Source organism: Littorina saxatilis, linkage group LG7 (assembly GCF_037325665.1).
Source record: "Littorina saxatilis isolate snail1 linkage group LG7, US_GU_Lsax_2.0, whole genome shotgun sequence".
Lineage (NCBI taxonomy): Eukaryota > Metazoa > Mollusca > Gastropoda > Littorinimorpha > Littorinidae > Littorina > Littorina saxatilis.
The window spans coordinates 43,262,183-43,287,851 of NC_090251.1; the positions used below are offsets into that span (position 1 = coordinate 43,262,183).

The following is a 25,669-nucleotide window of genomic DNA, read 5'->3' on the forward strand; positions in this document are numbered from 1 at the left end:
TTATGCAATTTATATCGCGCACATATTCAATGCCGTGTGAGATGGAATTTTGTTTACACAATACATCATGCATTCACATCGGCCAGCAGATCGCAGCCATTTCGGCGCATATCCTACTTTTCACGGCCTATTATTCCAAGTCACACGGGTATTTTGGTGGACATTTTTATCTATGCCTATACAATTTTGCCAGGAAAGACCCTTTTGTCAATCGTGGGATCTTTAACGTGCACACCCCAATGTAGTGTACACGAAGGGACCTCGGTTTTTCGTCTCATCCGAAAGACTAGCACTTGAACCCACCACCAAGGTTAGGAAAGGGGGGAGAAAATTGCTAACGCCCTGACCCAGGGTCGAACTCGCAACCTCTCGCTTCCGAGCGCAAGTGCGTTACCACTCGGCCACCCAGTCCAGTTTATACCCCATCAAGAGCTTCAGCATACAAATGTTACCACAAACTGCAAATTATGCACGGTGTCATTGGCTCAGCAGCCACAGCAGTACAAACCAACTGGTCTTAAAAGGGAGGGAATCTTAGATTGGGGTGGGGGCTGAAAAGTGGGGTTCCGCTATATTTCATTGTCAGCATGTCCAGTTTTTGCTCCAAACTTTGGGTATGGCTGGCTGGTTCTATTTCCATTAATACATCTTAATTTAGTTTTGGCAGTGACGGCCGATAACTTACTTTCCAATTACACAAACCATTCGGTGTTTGAGATGGCTTCCCTTTTAGGGAAATGTGAGCACCTTGTTCTTTCTTTCTTTCTTTCTTTCTTTATTTGGTGTTTAACGTCGTTTTCAACCACGAAGGTGAGCACCTTGTCTTTCAAGGGATTCCTGCATGTGCTTTAACAAGCCAAACCTAAAAAAAAAACGAAAATACTAGGTCTTAAAAAGGAGGGAACCTTAAAATGGAGGTATTAATTCACAGAGGTCATGAACAGAAAATGTGAAAAATCAATGTCTTCAAAAATGGGGGAAGTCTTAAAATACCCGATGACTGATACCTGTATTTGAAATGTCCGAGCGGTGTGTACTGTATGTACATGCATCTGTCAGTAACAAAATTCCAGTAATTACCCAACTAAACACAAAAGCAACATCAAAATTTTTTTGCGAGTCTAGCCCACAAGTAAAACAAATGTCTCCATTCTTTTTATTCAGTCTAACTTTTGTTTGTTTGAGACCACATATATCTACTTTAGTGACCATGATCGAATTATATATATATGGCTTCAGAAAAATATCAATGTGATATCGCTGATTGGTAAAGTTGTACAATATGAATAAGTTGACAACATAAACAACATTGTTGCAGAGGTATTTCACATGGCTGTAACGTAACAAAATGAAACTGTGCTGTCAACAGATAGTAACAAAAACACAGAGACAGTATAAACCAATGTGTAGGGTATACTTCATGGAAGTGTCCCCTCACACAGGCTCATGAAACACTGTTGGAAAAGAAACAGAAACACAAGAGACGAACTGCGTTATACCCTTTCTGACATCATAATCAATCAACTGGACTAAAATGTAGCGAAGGAGAAGAGCGCTTTCAAAAACACTTTTCTCCCACAATTATGCACAAGTCGGCATGTTTCATGGCACTGTTCAAGCATCCCAGAAAGTAATTACAATAACTGAATGCCAGCCCTATTATATTCGTCTCATTTTGCTGGAAAATACATCCAATATTGATCTGCTAACAGAAACACTTTTCTCCCACAATTATGCACAAGTCGGCATGTTTCATGGCACTTTTCAAGCATCCCAGAAAGTAATTACAATAACTGAATGCCAGTCCCATTATATTAGTCTCATTTTGCTGGAAAATACATCAAATATTGATCTGCTAAGTGATCTGTAGTATGGCACTCAGTAGCACTTTTCTGGCCTATCACATAACAACATGGCTGTTGTTCAGACACATTCTGTACAAAACAAAATTCCACAAAGCTCCTTGAAAACATTCAAAGAGGTCGTTTCAGGCACCTGGAATTAAATTCATCCGGAAGTGAGCACTTTAGCAAGCAGTTCATTTGTGACGCTGGATCATACAGCAACTGGAAGAAGAAGAAGAGAAGAACTGTTCCATCTTGTCGGCTGTTTTGGGGCATCAATAACTCGGGTCACCATAACCTGGTCTGTTTCTGGTCTGAAATATGCAGGTTCCTTGTTGGAGTGAGATCGAGTCTCCTTTTGCATTTGTTCATATGGTTGGACAGGAAAGAGTTGACAATATTTTTAGTTTTTGTCTTCCACATCACCACAATGACTGACAGAATTGTGCATGTGTGCTCTCTTGCTCTCTCTCTCTTTCTTTCTCTGTGCTCAAAAACTGATGTCAAGGACAGTGCGCCCTATGAAGTAAACACTTCACATTAAAGTTGACCCAGCTTTCCGCAGTTCACAAAGCACACTGAACTGACCTGCTTGGCAACAGCTGTAGAGTCTCACCATTCATTACTCACTTCCCCTTGGGGGATAATAAAAACATGTTACAGTTAGTCCAGATGATACCCGAGACATGAATGTGCAAATACATTCGGGATGATACTTGTAGTTTATTGCGCATGTAACTTAATTTATTCATGGCCTATTTAAGCTGCCGTATATATAATGAAATCCAAAACAAACAAGCTGCCTCTATATGAGTTTGTAATATTAAAAACGCTATGGCACTTGTAACATAAAATTCTGTTAATTCCAAGTCATCATTTTGATTCCCTCCTCCTCTTTCACTTCATTTTTCCTCCTCCTCCTCCTAGATCCTCTGTCTGCTGATGCGTTTTCCTCCCCTTCCTCTTCATCCTCCTCCCCCATCCCATTGAAGTTGTGACTGGACAAGTCATACAGACTCCTCTTTCACTGCTGTTTCGGCATCTGCAAGAAAAATGAAACAATCCTTTTGAAACAGATGTTAACAGCAAAGCTTTTATAAGACTTAAGGGGCAGGGAAAGGAATTGATGAGGGAGAATACAATGGGCAAATGCACACACACACACACACACACACACACACACACACACACACACACACACACACACCACAAGACAAGAGGCTGGCAGATGTTTCTGATCTAAACACAGTGATCTAGCCTTTGAGCTTGGAAAAATGCTTTGGAGAAAGAAAAACAAGTTGCGTAAGGCGAAATTACTACATTTAGTCAAGCTGTCAAACTCACAGAATGAAACTGAACGCACTGAATAGTTTCACCAAGACCGCATACTCGTAGTTTCGTCAGTCCACCGCTCGTGGCAAAGGCAGTGAAATCGACAAGCCAGAATAGTGCGGTAGTGGTCGCGCTGAGCGGGATAGCACGCTTTTTTGTACCTCACTTCATTTTAACTTTCTGAGCGTGTTATAAATCCAAACATTTCATATTTATATGTTTTTGGAATCAGAAAATGATGAAGAATAAGATGAACGTAATTTTGGATCGTTTTATAAAAAAAAAATGTAATTACAATTTTCAGATGTTTAATGACCAAAGTCATTAATTAATTTTTTAGCCACCAAGCTGAAATGCAATACCAAAGTCCGGCCTTCGTCGAAGATTGCTTGGCCAAAATTTCAATCAATTTGATTGAAAAATGAGGGTGTGACTGTGCCGCCTCAACTTTTACAAAAAGCCGGATATGACGTCATCAAAGACATTTATCCAAAAAATGAAAAAAACGTCTGGGGATATCATACCCAGCTCATGTAAAATTTCATAAAGATCGCTCCAGTAGTTTACTCTGAATCGCTCTACACACACACACACACACACAGACACACACACACCACAACCCTCGTCTCGATTCCCCCTCTATGTAAAAACATTTAGTCAAAACTTGACTAAATGTAAAAAGGCACTGTATGTCTGTGTGTGCGTGCGTGTTAGTGTGTAAGTGTGCATGTGTGCTCTTTCTCTCTCGAATATTAGTTCAGTCACACACACATACACACAGAGACACACACACACAAACATACACTCTGTTTGTCTGTCTGTCTGTCTCTCTCAGTCTCTCTCAGTCTATCTCTCGCTCTCTCTCTCAGTCTCTCTTTCTCTCTGTCTTTTTCTCTCTCTCTGTCTCTCTCTTTCTCTGTCTCTCTCTCACACACACACACAAACATACACTCTGTTTGTTTGTCTCTGTCTCTCTCTCTCAGTCTCTCTCTCTCGCTCTCTCTCTCAGTCTCTCTCTTTCTCTCTGTCTCTCTCTCTCTGTCTCTCTCTCTTTTTACCTTGGGCCTCCATCAAGCCAGGGGGTCCGTGGACGCTGAAGTTGCCGATCAGCTCCCTCTGCAGGCGGTTGATCTCCCCGAGCAGCGGGACCAGGCGGAAAATGTCAATCAGGACGCGACTGCAGGAATCCCCATGGATGTCCGTCACCACGGCAACCAGAAGGTCAAGGTAAAAGGAGTTGAGCTTCTGAATCTCTTTGACATCTTTCAGCTCTGCCTGCTGATCTGTTGGACAGGAAACAAGAGACGTTTGAGAGAGCTGAACTTTTAATTTTACAGTTCAAGTGCTGGACAGAGCCATTGGTTAAAAAAAGAAAAAGATGTCACATGAAGACAGATCTCTTCGGAGGATCCTCAGTGGAGGTGATCTTCGGCAACACGAACAGTCACGCAAAGATCAAATAAACAGTGTTCTGTGTTAGGAGGACCACAGGACATGAGGTGTTTTATGTTGGCAGGTGTCCTCTCCTAAGAGAGTCCTAAAGACATGCAGTGTCCTTCCCCGACAGGGACAGCTGTGCAATGACCAAAACGCAAAAGGCGTCCCAATGGTGGGAGGTGTCTTCATGACAAGTGTCCTTTCACTAACAACAACAACAACAACATGCTTATAAAGACCAGGGTACAAGGGTTGTTTTGCACAAGAACGTGCACAACTGGGTGGGATCGAACCATGCCCAGGTTTGGACTGGTTGAAAGTGAACTGAGATTTTGTTGTTGAGATTTCAACCAATCCGATTCAGTGCTGGGTTCCCACCGGTTTGGGTACTTCCTCTGCGCACACCACCCCGGGTGTCCTACTACAGGAGAAGTTCTCTCCTCCGATTTTCTGAACCATTCTTTCATGCCATAGCCTTTCCACCCCCCCCCCCCCTCCTCCATCAAACCTAACTGCCTTTCTCTCCCCCCCCCCCTTCCCCCCCCCTCCCCAACACACACACAAAGTCCAAAGGCATCGAGTACACACCGTGGCCTGGCGCTGTGAGCTGTATGCAGCCACACACACACACACGCACACACGCAGGCAGGCAGACAGACAGACAGACAGACAGAGACACACACACACACACACACACAGGCAAACAGGCAGACAGACACACACACACACAAATTCCAAAGGCATCAAGTACACACCGTGGCCTGGCGCTGTGAGCTGTATGCACACACACACACACACACGCACACACACACACACACACACACACACACGCAGGCAGACAGACACACAGACAGACAGACACACAGACAGACACACAGACAGACACACACACACACAAAGTCCAAAGGCATCAAGTACATACCGTGGCCTGGCGCTGTGAGCTGAGAGCTGTATGCAGCCACACACACACACACACACACACACACACACACACACACAAAGACACACACACACACACACAGACAGACACACACACACACAAAAAGTCCAAAGGCATCAAGTACATACCATGGCCTGGCGCTGTGAGCTGTATGCAGCATAGGATGGCCACCTCCAGATCCGACAGGCCCAGTGCGTTGAACTGTTGGGCGAAGCAGTGGAGGGTCTTGGCGTTCTCCTTTCCGATGATCGACTCCATGTCACGACGGATGTAGAATATGGGATCTTCGGTGACCAGCAGGTAAGACTCGCCATCCACAAAGTATTCGCTGTTGGTCAGCTGAAATGTGGGATAAAATCGTAAAACTTCCCGTTCACAAAGCATTCACTGTTGGTTAGCTGAAATGTGGGATAAAATCGTAAGACTTCCCGTTCACAAAGCATTCGCTGTTGGTTAGCTGAAATGTGGCATAAAATCGTAAGACTTCCCGTTCACAAAGCATTCGCTGTTGGTTAGCTGAAATGTGGGATAAAATCGTAAGATTTCCCGTTCACAAAGCATTCGCTGTTGGTTAGCTGAAATGTGGGATAAAATCGTAAGACTTCCCGTTCACAAAGTATTCCATGTTTGTCAGCTGAAATGTTGGAAAATCAGTCAGCTTTGAAGATAAGCAAAAACCAAAGAAAGTTGTTAAGAGGTGTGGGTGAATGTTCCAGTTTCAAAACTCATTTATTAAATTCACATAATAGTTCAGGTAAAACATAAGAATGTTTTTGAAACATGTTTGTGAACTCCAAGAGGACTAAACATAGACTGTTTCTGAACTGATTTAACATGATTGTGGAATACTCACCATCCAGATGTCATAATACCCCCTTTTCAGCAGAGATTTTTGGTCTGGGGTGTTAAGCTTAGAGAACCCTGGGGCCAGCTGGCAGAAATCTGAAACAAACAGATTTTTCATGTACACACAGAATCTGTGGAATTCAGAATGTGTTCAAATTCAAACTTGAATCAAGAATGTAACTTTAAGAAGACACAGAAGTATAGTAGAAAGTTTAAACAAAAGTTTGGTTATCTATGTCAACAATATAACTTCTTATGTATCGATTGGACATTGGATTTCCCTTCTTTGAGCCATGTGACGTCAGAGGCCTACAAAACTTCATATTTGGGCGTTTCAGGTTGACCGAAACTTCAAAGGAACTACAGAACACACGTCATGTGTTTGATTGCATGTGTGTGTGCTCGTTCAATCGTCAAAACAACAACAAAGTCAGTACATACTACATGACGTGTGTTTTGTAGTTCCTTTGAAGTTTCGGTCAACCTGAAACGCCCAAATATGAAGCTTATGTGTTTGATTGCATGTGTGTGTGCTCGTTCAATCGTCAAAACAACAACAAAGTCAGTACCTGAAAGGAATTCGATCGCGATCGGAGAACAATTACTCACAGTCTCGATCTGTGTAAAATGTCATATTTTGGTCAAAAACGCAAATAACGTATATTATCATCTCTATCTTTGTCTTTTTTTAAAAATCTGGATGGATCTGAATTTATTTATTTTCTTCACAAACTTGATGTTAATCTTCCAATCTGAATATTCTGTGAGATTGTGTGTACTTCATCTGAAAATCAAGTGTGTGTGTGTGTGTGTGTGTGTGTGTGTGTGTGTGTATGTGTGTGTGTGTGTGTGTGTGTGTGTGTGTGTGTGTGTGTGTGTGTGTGTGTGTGTGTGGGAGCCTGGAGGACATATTGAACACTCAAGATACTTACTGATGATTTTCTTGTTCACCACAGGTAAGCTCTTCATCAGAAGGGGATAAATATCAGCAAAGTGTTTCACTGTTGGGGGAATAGTCAACGTTGGGTCTTCACGCTGAAAAAGAAGGGTAACATGTTTAATGTTAAAGTTCTCCTACAGGGCATAATCATGCAAACAAGAACTATAAACCGCAGAGGTTCATTCAACCAGCAATCTTATTTCAAATACTGCAAAGCTTCAAAACATTCACCCAGCAATCTACTCTGTTAACCCTTTGGTGTAATGTATGTGTTAATTCTGCTCTTGGAAGAGCATAAAAACTATCATGCGGATAGCAGATTAGCTGTATACATAGGTGCCTTTCAAGTGAATGCGGCTGTGGGTGGACTAAAGAAATCAACATCACTACGCCACTCACAACCTCATGTTTGCTGCAGGTAAAGCGAAAAGCATCAAGTAGATAAGCCAACCTGAAATAGCAACAGGTAACTGCAAGACTGACAAAGTATGTCTCAGAGTCAGAGTTACACTTACAGGTACAGAACAGACATGAGAACTTATAAATAAGAAGGGAGACAGACATCAGAACACAGACAGACAAACAGATATCAGAACTCAGACAGACTAGACAGACAGACAGATAGACATCAGAACACAGACAGACAGACAGATAGACATCAAAACACAGACAGACATCAGAATGTAGACAGGCGTCAGAACACAGACAGACAGAGAGAACCCAGTCACAAGATCGTTTCGAAATACTAACCATCAACTTCAGATGCTGGTCCCTGAACGCTCTCCGCATCTCACACTCAAAGATCTTGCATATGCCGCTACCGAGCACCTCAGCTGCCTCCTTCATCAAAGGGTCTGAGAAGTACGTAGGAGCGGCAAACTCTTTGTCCTTGGGCTCGTCGTCGTAACATGCTGAGGTCGCGGTGTCCTTACCCTGTGGACCGCTGAAGCTAAGCGGGGTCATCCCATCGTTGATGTGTCCCTCGATCAACTGTTTGGCCGTAGCAAAGTCCTTCATGTTGTGTTCACTGTATCCAGGCGCCAAGTTGACCAGCGAGCCCTCGTGGCTGGAGACAGGACTGTTGGCGTCGCTCTGCATGTGAGACTCGTGGATGTCCCGGAGCTGCTCCTGGCACAGGTAGTTGAGGTCAAAGCCACACTCGCCACCGTCAGAAGGTGGCACTGCCAGGGGGTTCTCCACCGACTGGAAGTGGCTTCCTTCCATGCCCTCGCTGAAGGTCTGTTGCGGGTGGGACTGATGGAACTCCAGGGGCGGGGAATGTTGAGAGGGGGTAGCCAAGGGAGGGTGCTGGCTATCGCCCGTTAAGTGGCTGTGACCTATGTTGTGCATGTCGCCGGCCGAGAACGAGTGACTGGATGGAAAAAGCTCCTTGAAGAACTGAGAACTGTGGGACTGAGAGAGAGAGTCGGACTGAGGATGATACTGCTGGTTCTGGGACTGAGAGAGAGAGTCAGACTGAGGATGGTACTGCTGATTGTGGGACTGAGAGAGAGAGTTGGACTGCGGATGACACTGAGAGTATTGTGCAGCATGGGAACCTTGCTCCTCTTGATGGTGGTAGGGTGGCGACTGACTCCACGGCTGGTGACTCACTTCCGAAGATCCTCCCTGATGCATTCCTCCTTTCCCTGATGAGCCGAAACCATGCTTCTGAGACAACAATGAAGATCCTCCGTCAAAGCTGTCAAGGCTCAGCTGGCCGTGAGTTGTGTGTGAAGACATGGAGTAGGATGTGTGGGAGACAGCTGGGCTGCTTGCGGCAAAGGATGGAGACGGACTAGCTGTGACTGTGGTGTTGGCACAGCTGGACGCTTGACCGGTGGAGGCCTGAAGGAAAGCCGATCTGATGTCAGGCGCGGACGCCGTCTTAGAGCCACCGCGGTTGATAGCCATGCTGCTGCTGACAACAGAGTGAAGAAGCTCGAGACCAGAGCTGCCGAACGCCTCCTGGGAGCACGTCCTGGCCAGTTTCTTCAGGAGCTTGTCCCGCTGCTGCCCATTCTCCCCCTGCATCACCTGGTTGAAGAGGACCTTGATTAGCCCCGGGCTGTACAGCTTGCGCTGACCTCTCACCCAGCTCTCAGGGCTGCTCGTCCCACTGCTTTTTGGTGACTCTCTGTCCAACGCTAGGAGCTGTGGGCTTGCTCCAGGATTTGCCTGGAAGTCTCCATCCTCTGTGCCTGGCTGGCTTGCATCCATTTCAGATGACACCCCATCAAAAGTTCTCGCTGCCGTGCTGAATTCTCTTCCGTGTGGGCTACCATCCCTGTCCTCTGTCCACAACTGGCCGTTGTGCAATTCCATGTTTTGATTTCTGGCAGCTTCTGAAGCCATCATCAGCTTTTCAAAGGGCCCCAGGTCACTCTCCGATGACAGCATCAGAGGTTTCTCCTCCCTGTTGGCGGCTGTGTCCTTCTTGTACCAATCCAGAGACATGCTGCTTTCTTCTGTGCCAAAACTGCTGTGAGAGGAAAAACCACTAGAAGTGTCGCTGGAGTGCCCGCTGCTGCCCGTCCTGTGGAAGGCGGCGTCTATGGGGGTAGAGAACCTGTTGGGATCATGTCCGTACATGCTGCTGCTGCTGCTGTGGGCGCTGGGAAAGCTGGAGTTGATGTTTGACATGAACACCCCAGAATCCACACTGCACAAACTGCTGTTGTGAAAGCTGTTTTCACTCTGGAACATCCTCTTGCCATCCAACCCGTGGTCTGCCATGCTGTGATGATGGCCGGTGCTGTCCTGGCCGGGATGGGCAAACGCAACTTGGCTGCTCATGGTCGATCTGTCCGCAAACGCCTGGCCAGCTGAACTTGTCTGCAGATTGTTAAAGGGACCCATCGACTGCCCGAGAGACATCGCATGAAAATGCTGAGGATGGTAGGCCTTCTCCGGAAAGTAGGAATCCGAGGCTTCCACTTTGATGTTGTCCTCTTTGAAGGGGTACTCGGTGATGAACTTTTTATGCGGGCGAGGGAAGCGATGGGCGGAGTCCCCGTGGGGCAGGTCCCAGGGAGGACAGCCCAGATCTTCGTCAAAAGGATGACCGCCGCTGGCAAGGCGTTTCCCTCGCTCTGCGCTGCCATTGGCTGTGGTCTGTGTGTTGGCCTGGGGTCCTGTGACGGCGGTGGTTGGCGGAGACATGCTGCTTACGTCGTCGACGTCGCTTTTCAGGGTTGCCACCTCCTCTAGTGCCCTTTCTTTCTCCACTTTGGGGATGCGGCCCATCTTGACAGCTGCAACAGTAATTCACTCTCTTGCTCAGAATGGTAAGTGCACACACATGTTCTCAGTTCTTTCTCCTTTATCTTTCCCTGTCTTAAACATTTGTTAACACTGATCAAGATTTTCTTTGAGGAACATGCATACACATTTACACATGCACATACACACACACACACTTTTTTAACATGCATGAAGGCTTGAATATATATATGCAACATAGACTGCAGAATAATAGAAGATTGCAACTTTAAAGAAAAAACACTGGCAGTAGAATGATACTTTCGTAAAGACTTACTACAAGGAGTTAAGAGAAATGGATCAACAAATTTCTCTTTCACAGTGACAGTGATCTTGTAAATTATTTTCCAACCCTTATCTCTTTTTAAGTGAGACTCCTACCCCTCAAAAGAACTGATAACTGTGTTAAAACTTACAGTAACTAGACAAATAAGCTGATCAAGAGAAATATCAATCCAAAGGATATCGTTTCGTTTCTGGCACAGTACTCTCATCAGGCATGGGAATTGAAAAAAGTAAAAAAGGCTGAACATTTGTAAATAATATCAAAGTCGACGGCGCGAAACCTTTCTAGGGGGGTGCGTGGGCATGCTGATAAAATACAGAAATGTTCCCATTAACATTATATCTGCTTCTACTTCAATGAAATAAACACATACTGATCCAGTCTCAAAAACCTTACAGCTGTAAATCATAGGCAGGCTGTAGGGATGTCTTTAAAATACTTCCATGTAAATGTAATGCAGATAACTAAGAAAAAGAAAAACAAAACTAAAACTAAATAAAAACAGCCCCTACCTTCCATGGCCATTCCTTGTTCCAGACATTTCCGGAAACGACAGGACTTGCAACGGTTGCGGTTCTCAGGGGAGATAACACATGTACCGCCAAAGTAGCATCGATACTTCTCTCCCTTAGGGATACTGCGTTTGTAGAAACCCTGTCAATGCAGATAATAGAAACAGACTTCAAACCCCTGAAATATACTTCAAACGAGAAGCCACAAATTCCAGAATCAAGCTGACAGCAGAAATAAGAAGAACAGCTAAAAAAAAAAAAAGTAAAATTGACGACAAAAAAACGTAATTCCTACTTGCAAGAAAACTACATGGGAATGCCATTATGTCCTGCTTATTTTGATCACGTATTCATTTTTGTTTAGACAGCTTCCAACAAGTCGCGTAAGGCGAAAATACTACATTTAGTCAAGCTGTGGAACTCACAGAATGAAACTGAACGCACTGCATTTTTTAACAATGACCGTAGTCCGCCGCTCGTGCAAAACGCAGTGAAACTGACGAGCCTGTTTAGCGCGGTAGTGTTTTCGCTGTGCTACATAGCACGTTTTACTGCACCTCTCTTCGTTTGAACTTTCTGAGCGTGTTTTTAATCCAAACATATCATATCTATATGTTTTTGGAATCAGGAACCGACAAGGAATAAGATGGAATTGTTTTTAAATCGATTTCGGAAATTTAATTTTAATCCTAATTTTTATATTTTTAATTTTCAGAGCTTGTTTTTAATCCGAATATAACATATTTATATGTTTTTGGAATCAGAAAATGATGAAGAATAAGATGAACGTAGTTTTGGATCGTTTTATAAAAAAATAATTTTAATTACAATTTTCAGATTTTTAATGACCAAAGTCATTAATTAATTTTTAAGCCACCAAGCTGAAATGCAATACCAAAGTCCGGCCTTTGTCGAAGATTGCTTGGCCAAAATCTCAATCAATTTTATTGAAAAATGCGGGTGTGACAGTGCCGCCTCAACTTTTACAAAAAGCCGGATATGACGTCATCAAAGACATTTATCGAAAAAATGAAAAAAACATCCGGGGATATCATACCCAGGAACTCTCATGTAAAATTTCATAAAGATCGGTCCAGTAGTTTACTCTGAATCGCCCTACACACACACACGCACAGACAGACAGACACACACACAGACACCACGACCCTCGTCTCGATTCCCCCTCTATGTTAAAACATTTAGTCAAAACTTGACTAAATGTAATAAAAAAAAGATTTAACACTGTCAGTATCATATATCTGTGCGCGCAGTGTTTGTTAGTCTGATTGTTTTGTTCTGTTGTTTCAATATTCAGCAGATCAAATATATAATAGATTGGTATTTATAACTGTCAAAGCCTTCACATCATCAATCCACAACGAAACTGAGCTAAAATTAGCTCTGAAAGCACGTTGAAAGCACTTGTAATTTGTTGTGATAAGTGACATTCACTGTTGATGTTGCGATTTTTTTTTTTAAATACAGCAGTCCATAAAAGCAGGAGGGTGGGTAGGGGGGGGGGGGTGGTGGTTTAAAGGGGGTTACACTTACACTGACTGAACTGCCAAAGAATTGCCATTAATGGTGAACACAGCCTCCAAGAAGCATACATACCTCTGGCAGTCTATAAAGATTTTTAATTTTCATTTACATCCTTCACAAAGACAAAACAAAAATCTTTAGACTTTAATTTACCTTACATCCTTCGCAAGTAGCCACCCCATAATGCACACCGGTGGCCTTGTCACAACAGATGCGACATTTGCCGAAGGGGAAGGGAATGGCACCGTGAGGCATGGTTTTGGAACGATAATGGTCGCCGCTGATTCACTGCTGAAGAAGTGGAGAGCTGAGAAGTTTTTCAGCAAGTCAGAACCTTTGGGCAGCTACTACATCTGACTGAAAAGGAAGAAAAAATAATACAAGATGAAACAGTTATTAATGCCGGCTTCCCAGTAAAACTATTGCAACACCCTTCATGTTTTTCACAGTTTCAACATGTCTTTCACAGTTTTAAAAGTCGTGACGCCAACAGCTATCAGCTAGACAAGAAAACTACAAGGAGCCACAAGCCACTGGATAGTGTTGAGATCAGACTGGTAAAGTGGCCTAGTGGATAAACCGATAAGACGCCATCCTCCCATGAGGAAGTTCGCGGATTTGAATCCCGGCCGCGCCTGGTGGGATAAGGGTGGAGATTTTGCCAATCTACGAGGTCAACTTATGTGCAGACCTGCTACTGCTAGTGCCTTATCCCCCTTTGTGTGTACATGCAAGCACAAGACTAAGTGCGCACGGAAAAGATCCTGTAATTCATGTCTGCTGGAATAAATAGTAACCCAAGTTCTATAGTTCTTTAAAGACTATCTAGGCCATTAACTGCTATGATCTCATCAGGAAACCTGATATGTTTGTGAAGGCTTAAGCCGGAGCTGAGAAGAAAATTCTGTTTTTGTTTTGTTTTTTCTTCAAAAATGTTTATATACATGTATAATTCTGTGTTATATTTAGCCAGCATGCTACCGACTGTGCTACATATATCACCGCCCCCTAGCACAAGCAAATCAAATTCTTTACACCATATGTGACCATGTACCACCATAGTGCAGGTAATCTGTAAAGGAATAAAGTCAATGACCTCCTGATTTATTTTTCATCTGAAGGCTACGGCAACTCCTCGATTCAGACATGCTTTTTTCTGCATGAAGGTAGGTCAATATCTTCTTGGTCTATTTTCCAACTGATTTTTTGTCCCCTCTGATCCTTATCTTAGCCGTTTTTGAACATCTGTCCCACCATGTAGCTGCAGCGCAAATCTTCACTGCTGATTACAGGAGAAAAAATCAGACAAGCTCACCTGTCTGAAGATTTATAACTTTTATAGCCTTCCTTCCCATGTAGAACAAAGAACAAGAAAAAGAACAATTCTTTATTTAACGAGGGTAATAAAGTATGCAGTGATCTGCTTTTTTACATTTGGCCCTCGCCTTAAAGAGGGACTAGATTAAACAATCTGAGCAACCCAAACGGACAAGTTTGTTTTTCAACTCAAGGATATCAAGATTGTTAAGTTAAACAAGATTTGAAGGAACAGGTGTGAAAAGAAATGAGTTTATTTAGAACCTTCTTCCCTTTACTGTGACTAAATGTAATACTGTATGTTATGTAGTTTATTTAGAACCTTCTACCCTTTACTGTGACTAAATGTAATACTGTACATGTAGTTTATTTAGAACCTTCTTCCCTTTGCTGTGACTAAATGTAATACTGTACATGTAGTTTATTCAGAACCTTCTTCCCTTTACTGTGACTAAATGTAATACTGTACATGTAGTTTATTTAGAACCTTCTTCCCTTTACTGTGACTAAATGTAATACTGTACATGTAGTTTATTTAGAACCTTCTTCCCTTTACTGTGACTAAATGTAATACTGTACATGTAGTTTATTTAGAACCTTCTTCCCTTTACTGTGACTAAATGTAATACTGTACATGTAGTTTATTTAGAACCTTCTTCCCTTTACTGTGACTAAATGTAATACTGTACATGTAGTTTATTTAGAACCTTCTTCCCTTTACTGTGACTAAATGTAATACTGTACATGTAGTTTATTTAGAACCTTCTTCCCTTTACTGTGACTAAATGTAATACTGTACATGTAGTTTATTTAGAACCTTCTTCCCTTTACTGTGACTAAATGTAATACTGTACATGTAGTTTATTCAGAACCTTCTTCCCTTTACTGTGACTAAATGTAATACTGTACATGTAGTTTATTTAGAACCTTCTTCCCTTTACTGTGACTAAATGTAATACTGTACATGTAGTTTATTTAGAACCTTCTTCCCTTTACTGTGACTAAATGTAATACTGTACATGTAGTTTATTTAGAACCTTCTTCCCTTTACTGTGACTAAATGTAATACTGTACATGTAGTTTATTTAGAACCTTCTTCCCTTTACTGTGACTAAATGTAATACTGTACATGTAGTTTATTTAGAACCTTCTTCCCTTTACTGTGACTAAATGTAATACTGTACATGTAGTTTATTTAGAACCTTCTTCCCTTTACTGTGACTAAATGTAATACTGTACATGTAGTTTATTTAGAACCTTCTTCCCTTTACTGTGACTAAATGTAATACTGTACATGTAGTTTATTTAGAACCTTCTTCCCTTTACTGTGACTAAATGTAATACTGTACATGTAGTTTATTTAGAACCTTCTTCCCTTTACTGTGACTAAATGTAATACTGTACATGTAGTTTATTTAGAAACTTCTTCCCTTTACTGTGACTAAATGTAATACTGTACATGTAGTTTATTTAGAACCTTCTTCCCTTTACTGTGACTAAATGTAATACTGTACATGTAGTTTATTTAGAACCTTCTTCCCTTTACTGTGACTAAATGTAATACTGTACATGTAGTTTATTTAGAACCTTCTTCCCTTTACTGTGACTAAATGTAATACTGTACATGTAGTTTATTTAGAACCTTCTTCCCTTTACTGTGACTAAATGTAATACTGTACATGTAGTTTATTTAGAACCTTCTTCCCTTTACTGTGACTAAATGTAATACTGTACATGTAGTTTATTTAGAACCTTCTTCCCTTTACTGTGACTAAATGTAATACTGTACATGTAGTTTATTTAGAACCTTCTTCCCTTTACTGTGACTAAATGTAATACTGTACATGTAGTTTATTTAGAACCTTCTTCCCTTTACTGTGACTAAATGTAATACTGTACATGTAGTTTATTTAGAACCTTCTTCCCTTTACTGTGACTAAATGTAATACTGTACATGTAGTTTATTTAGAACCTTCTTCCCTTTACTGTGACTAAATGTAATACTGTACATGTAGTTTATTTAGAACCTTCTTCCCTTTACTGTGACTAAATGTAATACTGTACATGTAGTTTATTCAGAACCTTCTTCCCTTTACTGTGACTAAATGTAATACTGTACATGTAGTTTATTTAGAACCTTCTTCCCTTTACTGTGACTAAATGTAATACTGTACATGTAGTTTCAAATACGGAGACCACTAGGTAAACTGAGAAAGGACACAAAATGGAATCAGTCCCAAGTAGGCAAACAAATTGAAGGGGCATGAAAAACTTTGAACCAACTGTGTAAACAATCTTGTAGTTGTACACCACCGTGGATCTGTAGGGTTTTACATGGGGCAAGAGCATATTCTTTACCCTTGGGCAAACACCAAACATCAGCTTGCCTGTTTTATGGGCCGAGGGAAAATTTATAACTTATTCATTTTCGCACCTGAAACATAATGCTAATGTTAAGGCCTAAAAAAAAATAGGTGTGGTTACGGTAACCCGACCTACCCTATTTTTAGGGGCCGACCCTATAACTTTTTATTAGATTTGTCAACAAACAAACAAAAAACCCAAGAAAACGAGTGCAGAAAACGCAATGAAAGCGAAAGCGCCCGAGTCGCACACTTATTTCCCTGTCAAGTAGGTTTAATTTGTACACATTAGAAAAAAAAAGTTTAAAAAAAAAAGTGATTGCCTACCTTCCTACCCTATTTTTTTTGGGCTATGTTACCGTAACCACACCTATTTTTTTGTGTGTGCCTAATGTGCAATTTGTTTTACATTTTTATTCACGCGCGCTCTGCCCTGAGGAAGCAGGCAGTACATTAATGTAAATAGGCCGTTGATTTTTGGTATCTGTTGACGGGGATCAAACGACACTCTTGTCCCACTGTGAAAGTCTGGAGAGTTTCATGGTGGTTTAGATGGTAAAAATTACACTGGAAGCGAGTATCTTTAAGGAAGAGGAAATCAATCCCTAATAGTAGTAATTAATACTCAACGCAATTCCATGTGGGAGAGCTGTCTGTATTACAGTACAGTGGAACCCCCCTATTAAGACTCCCCGACTCCCTCCCTTTTAAGACCCTGTTTTCTCAGACTTTCTGTTCATAACCTCTGTAAATTTATCCCCATTTTAAGACTAAATCCTCCTTTTTAAGACCTGATTTTCTCAGATTTTTGGAGGTCGTAAAAAGGGGTTCCACTGTATAACAGTATTATACAATTGCTTGTCAATGCATCATTAGCACCTACAATAGCTATTTATAATTAGCCTGTGAAATCAATACTGGAGGCAAACTTCAGAATATGACATATTATCCTGCACGCACAGATGACACAGACCACATGATTGGATTTTCCCTGAGAGCTGGGTGAAATCTCAATAAAAACAGACTTTGTTAAATGCAAACTAAATAATGCGACTCAAAAATAAAGCAAGTGTGTGTGTGTGTGTGTGTGTGTGTGTGTGTGTGTGTGAGTGAATGTAAGAGTTTGTGTGTGTATGTGTGTGTGTGTTATGCGTACATGTTTGTGTTTGGATGTGTGCTAGTAGTAATTCACAACTGCACATTTAGCGTTGATCAGCGGTGTGAATCGAAACTCAAGATTTGGTTGTAACTGGCCTTAACTTTATTCTTTTCCATAAAATGCTTAAAACAAGCACATAAATGAGTGTTTCTGCTGCAGTACCACAACACCCCAAAATTCCATCCCTTCACTGCTCTCCAAAAGGAGGGAGAGGGAGGGGGGGGGGTGTTGTAGCTATTTCAGGCCTTTTCCTTGGTCTCAAGGATCAACATGTTGCCAAAAAGCAGGTAAGAAATAACTCAGTCAGGCAATGAGGCTTTGCCCTGAACACAGGCTGATGTTTGCCCCGTGCTGAATCTATTCCACTTCTTTAATGGTAGGTTCCTACACTGACTGATCCATTAGAGTTAGACTACCGGGATAAAAAAAAAGTGTGAACTTCAGTCTTAGTAACCTGCGAGCAGTTATCTTTATGCATGGGCCGGGTAAGCTCAATAGATGATTTTCGAAAATAACTCTGTAATGTAGGAGCCCCAGTGTAACGTAGTCATGCTCCACTCCTCTGGCGGGCTGTATCCCGCATCGGGACGAACTATCAACTCCGATACATGTGTATGCCATGCAGCGCGCGCAATATATGATACCCTTTTCTTTCGAAAATCAGCATTCACCTGTTGTGAATTTGTTGTGGAAATCGCTGGCACGTATCACAACGTGTTTGAGATCAAGGTCAGGCAGGTTTGGCTTGAGGTCACGTGAGTTTATGATAACACACATGCTTAGCAAACACTTCCAGTGATCAGCAAGCCATCCGTGACGATTAGTGGCTCCGATTATTATATTTTTGAAAGAAAATGGCATCATATCTAGCGCACGCCGCATAGCATACGCTTCACAGTCAGTCACTTGTCCCGATCGCAGGATAGAGCCGATCAGAAGTGTGGAACACGTTTCGGATGTTGTGAAAAATCTGACCGGGGTACAGGGCTTAACTCCTCCAGACCGCTGATAATCCTGACAGAGTTATTTCCGGAAAACGTCTATTGGTCAAGCTCACTCGACTTCTGATCCTAGGGTCAGGACGGACACGGGTCAACTTTATGTGCAGACTCTGAGACAATATCCATGTCCCACCCCCGTGGCACGTAAAAGACCTCGGTCATTCTGCCATAAGTGCAGGTGGCTGATTACACCTTAACACGCACATTGTTGCTGCTAGCTTTCCAATGGAAGGAAGCGACCCGAATTTCTCAGTATTGGTATAACAAAGTAAATGAATCGGGGGGAAAAAAACGGAAAAAAAACTTTGAACACAGAAAGGACACCGGCTATAAACCAAAATTCCTGGTAATCATTTTTTTTTGTGGAAACTATGAATAAGGCTTGTCTATTGAATGAAACTATAGTTTCATTATTTCAATGAATTACGATACAGTCGAACCTGTCTTTAATGATCACCCAAGGACCGACCAAAAGTAATGGACATGCCGATGTTTATGTATGGAAAGCCGTTTGGCTCATAACCATTACACGTGTAATAAATCAGAAATACACGTGTAATAAATGATTAATACACGTGTATTTATTTCTTATTGCACGTGTAATTTATCTTTTTTCTTATGCTATGGAATAGCATAATGATTAAATACACGTGTAATAAATATTTCATACACGTGTAAGAAATGATTAAATACACGTGTAATAAATATTTCATGCACGTGTAAGAAATGTTTATTACGCGTGTATTTAATCATTTCGTACACGTGTATGACATTTTTATTACACGTGTATTAATCATTAATTACACGTGTATTAATTATTTATTACACGTGTACTAATCATTTTTTACACGTGTAATGGTTATGAGCCAAACGGCTTTCCATAGTTATGGAGAGGTGGTCGCCAGGGCAGCTAGGTTCAAGTCTGTATACATAGTTAATCACTATAACTGCCATATAAACATGTTCTCCTACTCTGGGAGATTTTTAGTTCTGCTTTATTTGCAACACAGCACATGCGCTGTTTGTTTGTTCGTTCATGGGCTGAAACTCCCAAGGCTTTTACCTGTATGACCGTTTATACCCCGCCATTTAGGCAACCATATGGCGCTTTCGGGGGATAGCAAATGATTCTGCTTGAATGTATACATTAGTACACTCGGCAGCACAGTGTGGTGTACATAGTCAAATCATTTGGCAGATTGCAAGTTCTACGTCACAATCGAGATTATGAATTCTTTTGTTAAACACTACATATTGTCAACTCCTGCTATTATACGTACACTGGCAAAATTGTGCAGTTCTGCTATCCTAAGGGAGAATTGCCAGGGTCATTGAACATATATATTATTATATATGACAACAAATGAGCAAATCATTTTTTAAACTTTAAATCAGTAAATCTGTATTAGTGTATACAATTACTTTTACAACATAAATAAAGCCTCCTAAACCAAACTGTCATAACATATAATATATTGTTTTTTTGTAACAGTTTTACTTTTACTTTTAGGTCAGCCTGATAAGATAGCTAGGTAAGTATAATATTTATGATCTTAAATGCTTCAACTACATGCAGAAAGATATAACATCTACAAAAAAAGTGTTGACATACATGACTTTGTATTGAGATTTCGGTCAGTGTTGTTGTTTAATCAATCAATCAATCTCTCTCTCTCTCTCTCTCTCTCTCTCTCTCTCTCTCTCTCTCTCTCTCTCTCTCTCTCTCTCTCTCTCTCTCTCTCTCTCTCTCTCTCTCTCTCTCTCTCTCTCTCTCTCTCTCTCTCTCTCTCTCTCTCTCTCTCTCTCTCTTATGCCATGATCAGTTGATGTGAAACATGTGGCACACAGATCATGTAGCCTACTCAACTATGAAAACAAGTCGCGTAAGGCGAAAATACAACATTTAGTCAAGTAGCTGTCGAACTCACAGAATGAAACTGAACGCAATGCAACGCAGCAAGACCGTATACTCGTAGCATCGTCAGTCCACCGCTCATGGCAAAGGCAGTGAAATTGACAAGAAGAGCGGGGTAGTAGTTGCGCTGAGAAGGATAGCACGCTTTTCTGTACCTCTCTTCGTTTTAACTTTCTGAGCGTGTTTTCAATCCAAACATATCATATCTATATGTTTTTGGAATCAGGAACCGACAAGGAATAAGATGAAAGTGTTTTTAAATTGATTTCGAAAATTTAATTTTGATAATAATTTTTATATATTTAATTTTCAGAGCTTGTTTTTAATCCAAATATAACATATTTATATGTTTTTGGAATCAGCAAATGATGGAGAATAAGATGAACGTAAATTTGGATAGTTTTATAAAAAAAATTTTTTTTTTACAATTTTCAGATTTTTAATGACCAAAGTCATTAATTAAATTTTAAGCCACCAAGCTGAAATGCAATACCGAAGTCCAGGCTTCGTCGAACATTACTTGACCAAAATTTCAACCAATTTGGTTAAAAAATGAGGGCGTGACAGTGCCGCCTGAACTTTCACGAAAAGCCGGATATGACGTCATCAAAGACATTTATCAAAAAAATGAAAAAAACGTATGGGGATATCATACCCAGGAACTCTCATGTCAAATTTCATAAAGATCGGTCCAGTAGTTTGGTCTGAATCCGGTGTCCGACATAAGCTCGAACGACAAAAGCTCGAACGACAAAAGCTCGAACGACAAATGCTCGAATGGACAAATGCTCGACGCGACATATGCTCGAACGACAAATGCTCGAATGGACAAATGCTCGACGCGACAAAAGCTCGACGCGACATATGCTCTAACGACAGAAGCTCGACCGGACAAATGCTCGACGCGACAAAAGCTCGACGCGACATATGCTCGAACGACAGAAGCTCGACCGGACTGTAGAATGATGCTGTCAAAACTATTTTGATAACGTCATATCTAAAACTGTCACGGTGATGTTGTTCTAGTTTCGAGCGACAAATTGACTAAATTTGTTTGATATCACGTTGTTGTTGTTGTTGTTGTTGTTGTTGTTGTTGTTGTTGTTGTTGTTGTTGTTGTTGTTGTTGTTGTTGTTGTTGTTGTTGTTGTTGTAAGCACGCTGCTGGATTTCGAGCGACAAATTGACTAAATTTGTTTGATATCACGTTGTTGTTGTTGTTGTTGTTGTTGTTGTTGTTGTTGTTGTTAGCACGCTGCTGGATTTCGAGCGACAAATTGACTAAATTTGTTTGATATCACGTTGTTGGTTTAAACAAGTTTAACTTTATTTCTGAATTGATACTCACAGCAAGGGACCGGCACGGTTGGCCTAGTGGTAAGGCGTCCACCCCGTGATCGGGAGGTCGTGGGTTCGAATCGAACCCCGGCCGGGTCATACCTAAGACTTTAAAATTGGCAATCTAGTGGCTGCTCCGCCTGGCGTCGATTATGGGGTTAGTGCAAGGACTGGTTGGTCCGGTGTCAGAATAATGTGACTGGGTGAGACATGAAGCCTGTGCTGCGACTTCTGTCTTGTGTGTGGCGCACGTTATATGTCAAAGCAGCACCGCCCTGATATGGCCTTTCGTGGTCGGCTGGGCGTTAAGCAAACAAACAAACAAACAAACTCACAGCAAGCAAACAAACAGTCGTCCATCTGCCCGTGCCGCTTACCTGAACCTTTCCTGATAAACAGTCAATCCCGGGCCAAATCAAAATAATAACATTGACAAATCTAAACCCCGACACGATCTTCCCCCTTCTTTTTTTTCTTCGTTCTTTTTTTTCTTCTATTCTCTCTCTCTCTCTCTCTCTCTCTCTCTCTCTCTCTCTCTCTCTCTCTCTCTCTCTCTCTCTCTCTCTCTCTCTCTCTCTCTCTCTCTCTCTCTCTCTCTTGCAGACAGATTTTAGAATAACACAAAATAAACAGACAGGCAAGATAACACCGAGAAGGACACGCACAGACACGTTCGATCTTTTGTCGCGTCGAGCTTATGTCCATTCGAGCTTTTATCGCATCGAGCTTTTGTCGCGTCGAGCATTTGTCCATTCGAGCATTTGTCGTTCGAGCATATGTCGCGTCGAGCTTTTGTCGCGTCGAGCATTTGTCCATTCGAGCATTTGTCGTTCGAGCATATGTCGCGTCGAGCTTTTGTCGCGTCGAGCATTTGTCCATTCGAGCATTTGTCGTTCGAGATTTTGTCGTTCGAGCTTTTGTCGTTCGAGCTTATGTCATGTACCCGTCTGAATCGCTCTACACGCACGCACGCACACACACACACACACACACACATACACCATGACCCTCGTCTCGATTCCCCCCTCTATGTTAAAACATTTAGTCATAACTTGACTAAATGTAATGATGTCATGTATTGACCATTCAAGGTGATAACAACCATTTATTCAGAAAACCGCCACAAACCAGTTCATAATCACGAGAGAGCGACAGATGCAAAATCCATTTATATTTGTGTTTTTCCCCTCGTACAAATAGCACAACTGTCAGTCGCGGCCACGGACCTTTTCGTACTTGTTTCCAGACAACTGTAAACACATCAGTGGCCTACATCGACATCGTATGCTGCCCATCCGTCCGATCATCGAATAACGTTAGATGAGAATAACTTCAACGAAATTCACAGCTCCTACTCTGACTAAAGTGATTAAAAACAACAACCTTGCCCGCTTCTACTGCTTAGGAGTTAGGTGCTATTTTATTCCGACTACATGAATTGTCGTGCAAACAAATGTGCACAAGACATGTATCTGACCTACATTTGACTGACGAAGACGAGGACTGTAGCAGACGATGCGCAAAATGACATTCGCAATGCGACAGAACTGTGCCGTTAGAAGCTGAATCCCTTGCGATGAAAAGCACGAGTGTGAAAAGATGTACCTACCCCATCTGTCCGTGCGGTCTGGAATGACGGTGTAAAGCCAGAATGTCTGAAGACACGCTGAAAAACAAAGTTAGCCTACTTCTTAGCCGGGTATCGATTGTAGACCACAGTGTATAAAAATAGATCAGTGGCATTCTGGGATACGAGTGGGTCATGGTTTCTACCGTATTTTCTCTAATAAGCGTAGCAGTTTAAACTGCGAAGTGCGAGTAGAAAACAGGTAACAGTTTTGGCGGCACTTGACCGCATGGTGGCGCTGTTTGTTCTGTAAGTCGCACTAATTAAATTGCCATTCACGAAACCCCCCGTTTCGACCCGCCAAAGTCCCGTGACGGTTTTAAACTCTCGGCGCTACAGTCGCGAACGGCATGATGCCGCCGGGTAATCTTTTGATCCCCGAGTACGCTAGTACTTGGGCTCAACAGACTTTAATTGTGTGTGTGTCTGTCTCGACTTAACAGCTTATTGCTGGGAAACTACTGGGCGCAGTTCGTTCAAAAGTTGATACACTAACTTGATAATAGGTCCGATTGATTGTATTAAAACTTCATAATGTTACCTGGGACCTAAATGCGAAATAAACCACAAAAACGACTTGGCGGTGGGAGGAATTCACACGGAGCAACAGCCAGCCAGGCAGCCTGATAGAACAGCCAGCCAGCGACACCAGGCTTTGCGCTGCGCTAGTTATTTCCCGCATCATCACACGCACACACAAAGGTCGTGGGAAAGTCCACCTGAAATGTTCCACAGGGGAACTGGTTGTGTTTGTATTGTTTATTTTCTCACAGTGATGTTGATGGTTTTTACAGTGCCGTTTTGAAAGAATATTTTCCGAATTTGGGGCACACTTTTGACTTTTGGTTCGTTTATCTCGTCGAAGTAACATTCGAGTGTTTCTAAATCAAAACCTTCCAACACCGCTGGTGCAGATTAGACCTGCCTGACTCAGTGTCTGCGTGCGTGTTAGAGCTGAAGACGAAGCCTCAACCGCCAAAGCGTCACCTATCTGTAGGTCCTGAGCATCGGATGTACGTTATGATACGTGGCCGGCGTGAGCTTCTGCCCGATTATTGTCTGATTTCGATGATTTATTAACTTGCATATTTTGGCTCCATTTGTTACAACTTATCATAAAAATGTTCGGGTCTGACAGGGTTCGTACGGTCAGTGAAGATCTTTGAACCTCTTTGAGAAATGATTTTTTTTTCAAAGACCTAAAAAGTCTGTGAAAGTCTTTGAAAAATGGCAAATGTAACTAATGTCTTTGAAAGTCTGTGAAAGAGGGTCGGCAGTATATTTTTCATTGTGATCAAATAAAAGAGAAAGGCCAGTCACCACGCACATCCTCGGCTCGCATGCAATGTATTTATATAGCAAAGGGAATGCCTGTAATTCACACAGAGCAATCACTTGGTCTTAAACGTGCACAAGACAAAAACTTTCATACTGGGGGAGCGAGCCAGTCTGAAGAGTCCTCGGGTCCAGCGCGAGCGTTTTTTATGTTTTAATAGCTGCGTCCGCATATCTGATGCAATCGGTCGCCGGAAGCGTCGAGTGGCAGTGATTTCCTTTAATAAGGGTGTTTGTGCGAACAGGGCAAGAAGCGAGGTAACAAACTCATTATCGAAAGGGGCTCGATAATGGCCTCATGTATAACATACCAGTCAGTTAAAATCAGAAATGAAACCGCAGTAGCTAAAAATGTGTTTGCCGCTGATACCCCTTCACTGAATGTCTCACTACGTGCAAAAAGCACTCCCGGGACTTTAGGGCGTCGGGAGTTTGGACCCTCTAACATGAAACGCTGCTGGAGTGCTATTCATGAATATCAGTTACACACTTTACTAGTTCAACCTTAACGGTCTCATATGAAAACGAGCGTTAACTGAGTCCGTGGGGGAAAAAAAATTTAAATAAAAAGTCCGTGAATCATGTTCATGCCCAGTGACCTCGATCGCCCCGCACGTGTCAGCCCGGTGTGGTGCACAGATTTTTATTTTATTTTTTAAAATCTCAGCCAGTGTT

General features: G+C 42.0%; 1 protein-coding gene across 1 annotated transcript; it reads right to left on the reverse strand.

The window, feature by feature from the left end:
* On the reverse strand, positions 1-23,809 carry LOC138971520 (uncharacterized). Its single transcript, XM_070344267.1, has 9 exons — positions 23,642-23,809; positions 13,094-13,297; positions 11,399-11,540; positions 8,090-10,593; positions 7,332-7,434; positions 6,407-6,495; positions 5,682-5,892; positions 4,235-4,459; positions 1-2,886 (listed from the first exon to the last, which is right to left on the reverse strand). Exons 2-9 carry the CDS (start codon positions 13,193-13,195, stop codon positions 2,852-2,854), a joined length of 3,411 nt encoding a protein of 1,136 aa, XP_070200368.1. The 5' UTR covers positions 13,196-13,297; positions 23,642-23,809; the 3' UTR covers positions 1-2,851.
* Between the last annotated feature and the right edge of the window lie 1,860 nt (positions 23,810-25,669).

Excerpts from the sequence above, each read along its gene's own strand:
- LOC138971520 (XM_070344267.1), bottom strand. The coding sequence starts at position 13,195 with ATGCCTCACGGTGCCATTCCCTTCCCCTTCGGCAAATGTCGCATCTGT. Across the intron at positions 11,541-13,093 it reads CTACTTGCGAAGGATGTAAG|GGTTTCTACAAACGCAGTAT; the intron begins GTAAATTAAAGT and ends CTGCATTGACAG. Across the intron at positions 2,887-4,234 it reads TGGCTTGATGGAGGCCCAAG|ATGCCGAAACAGCAGTGAAA; the intron begins GTAAAAAGAGAG and ends TTTTTCTTGCAG.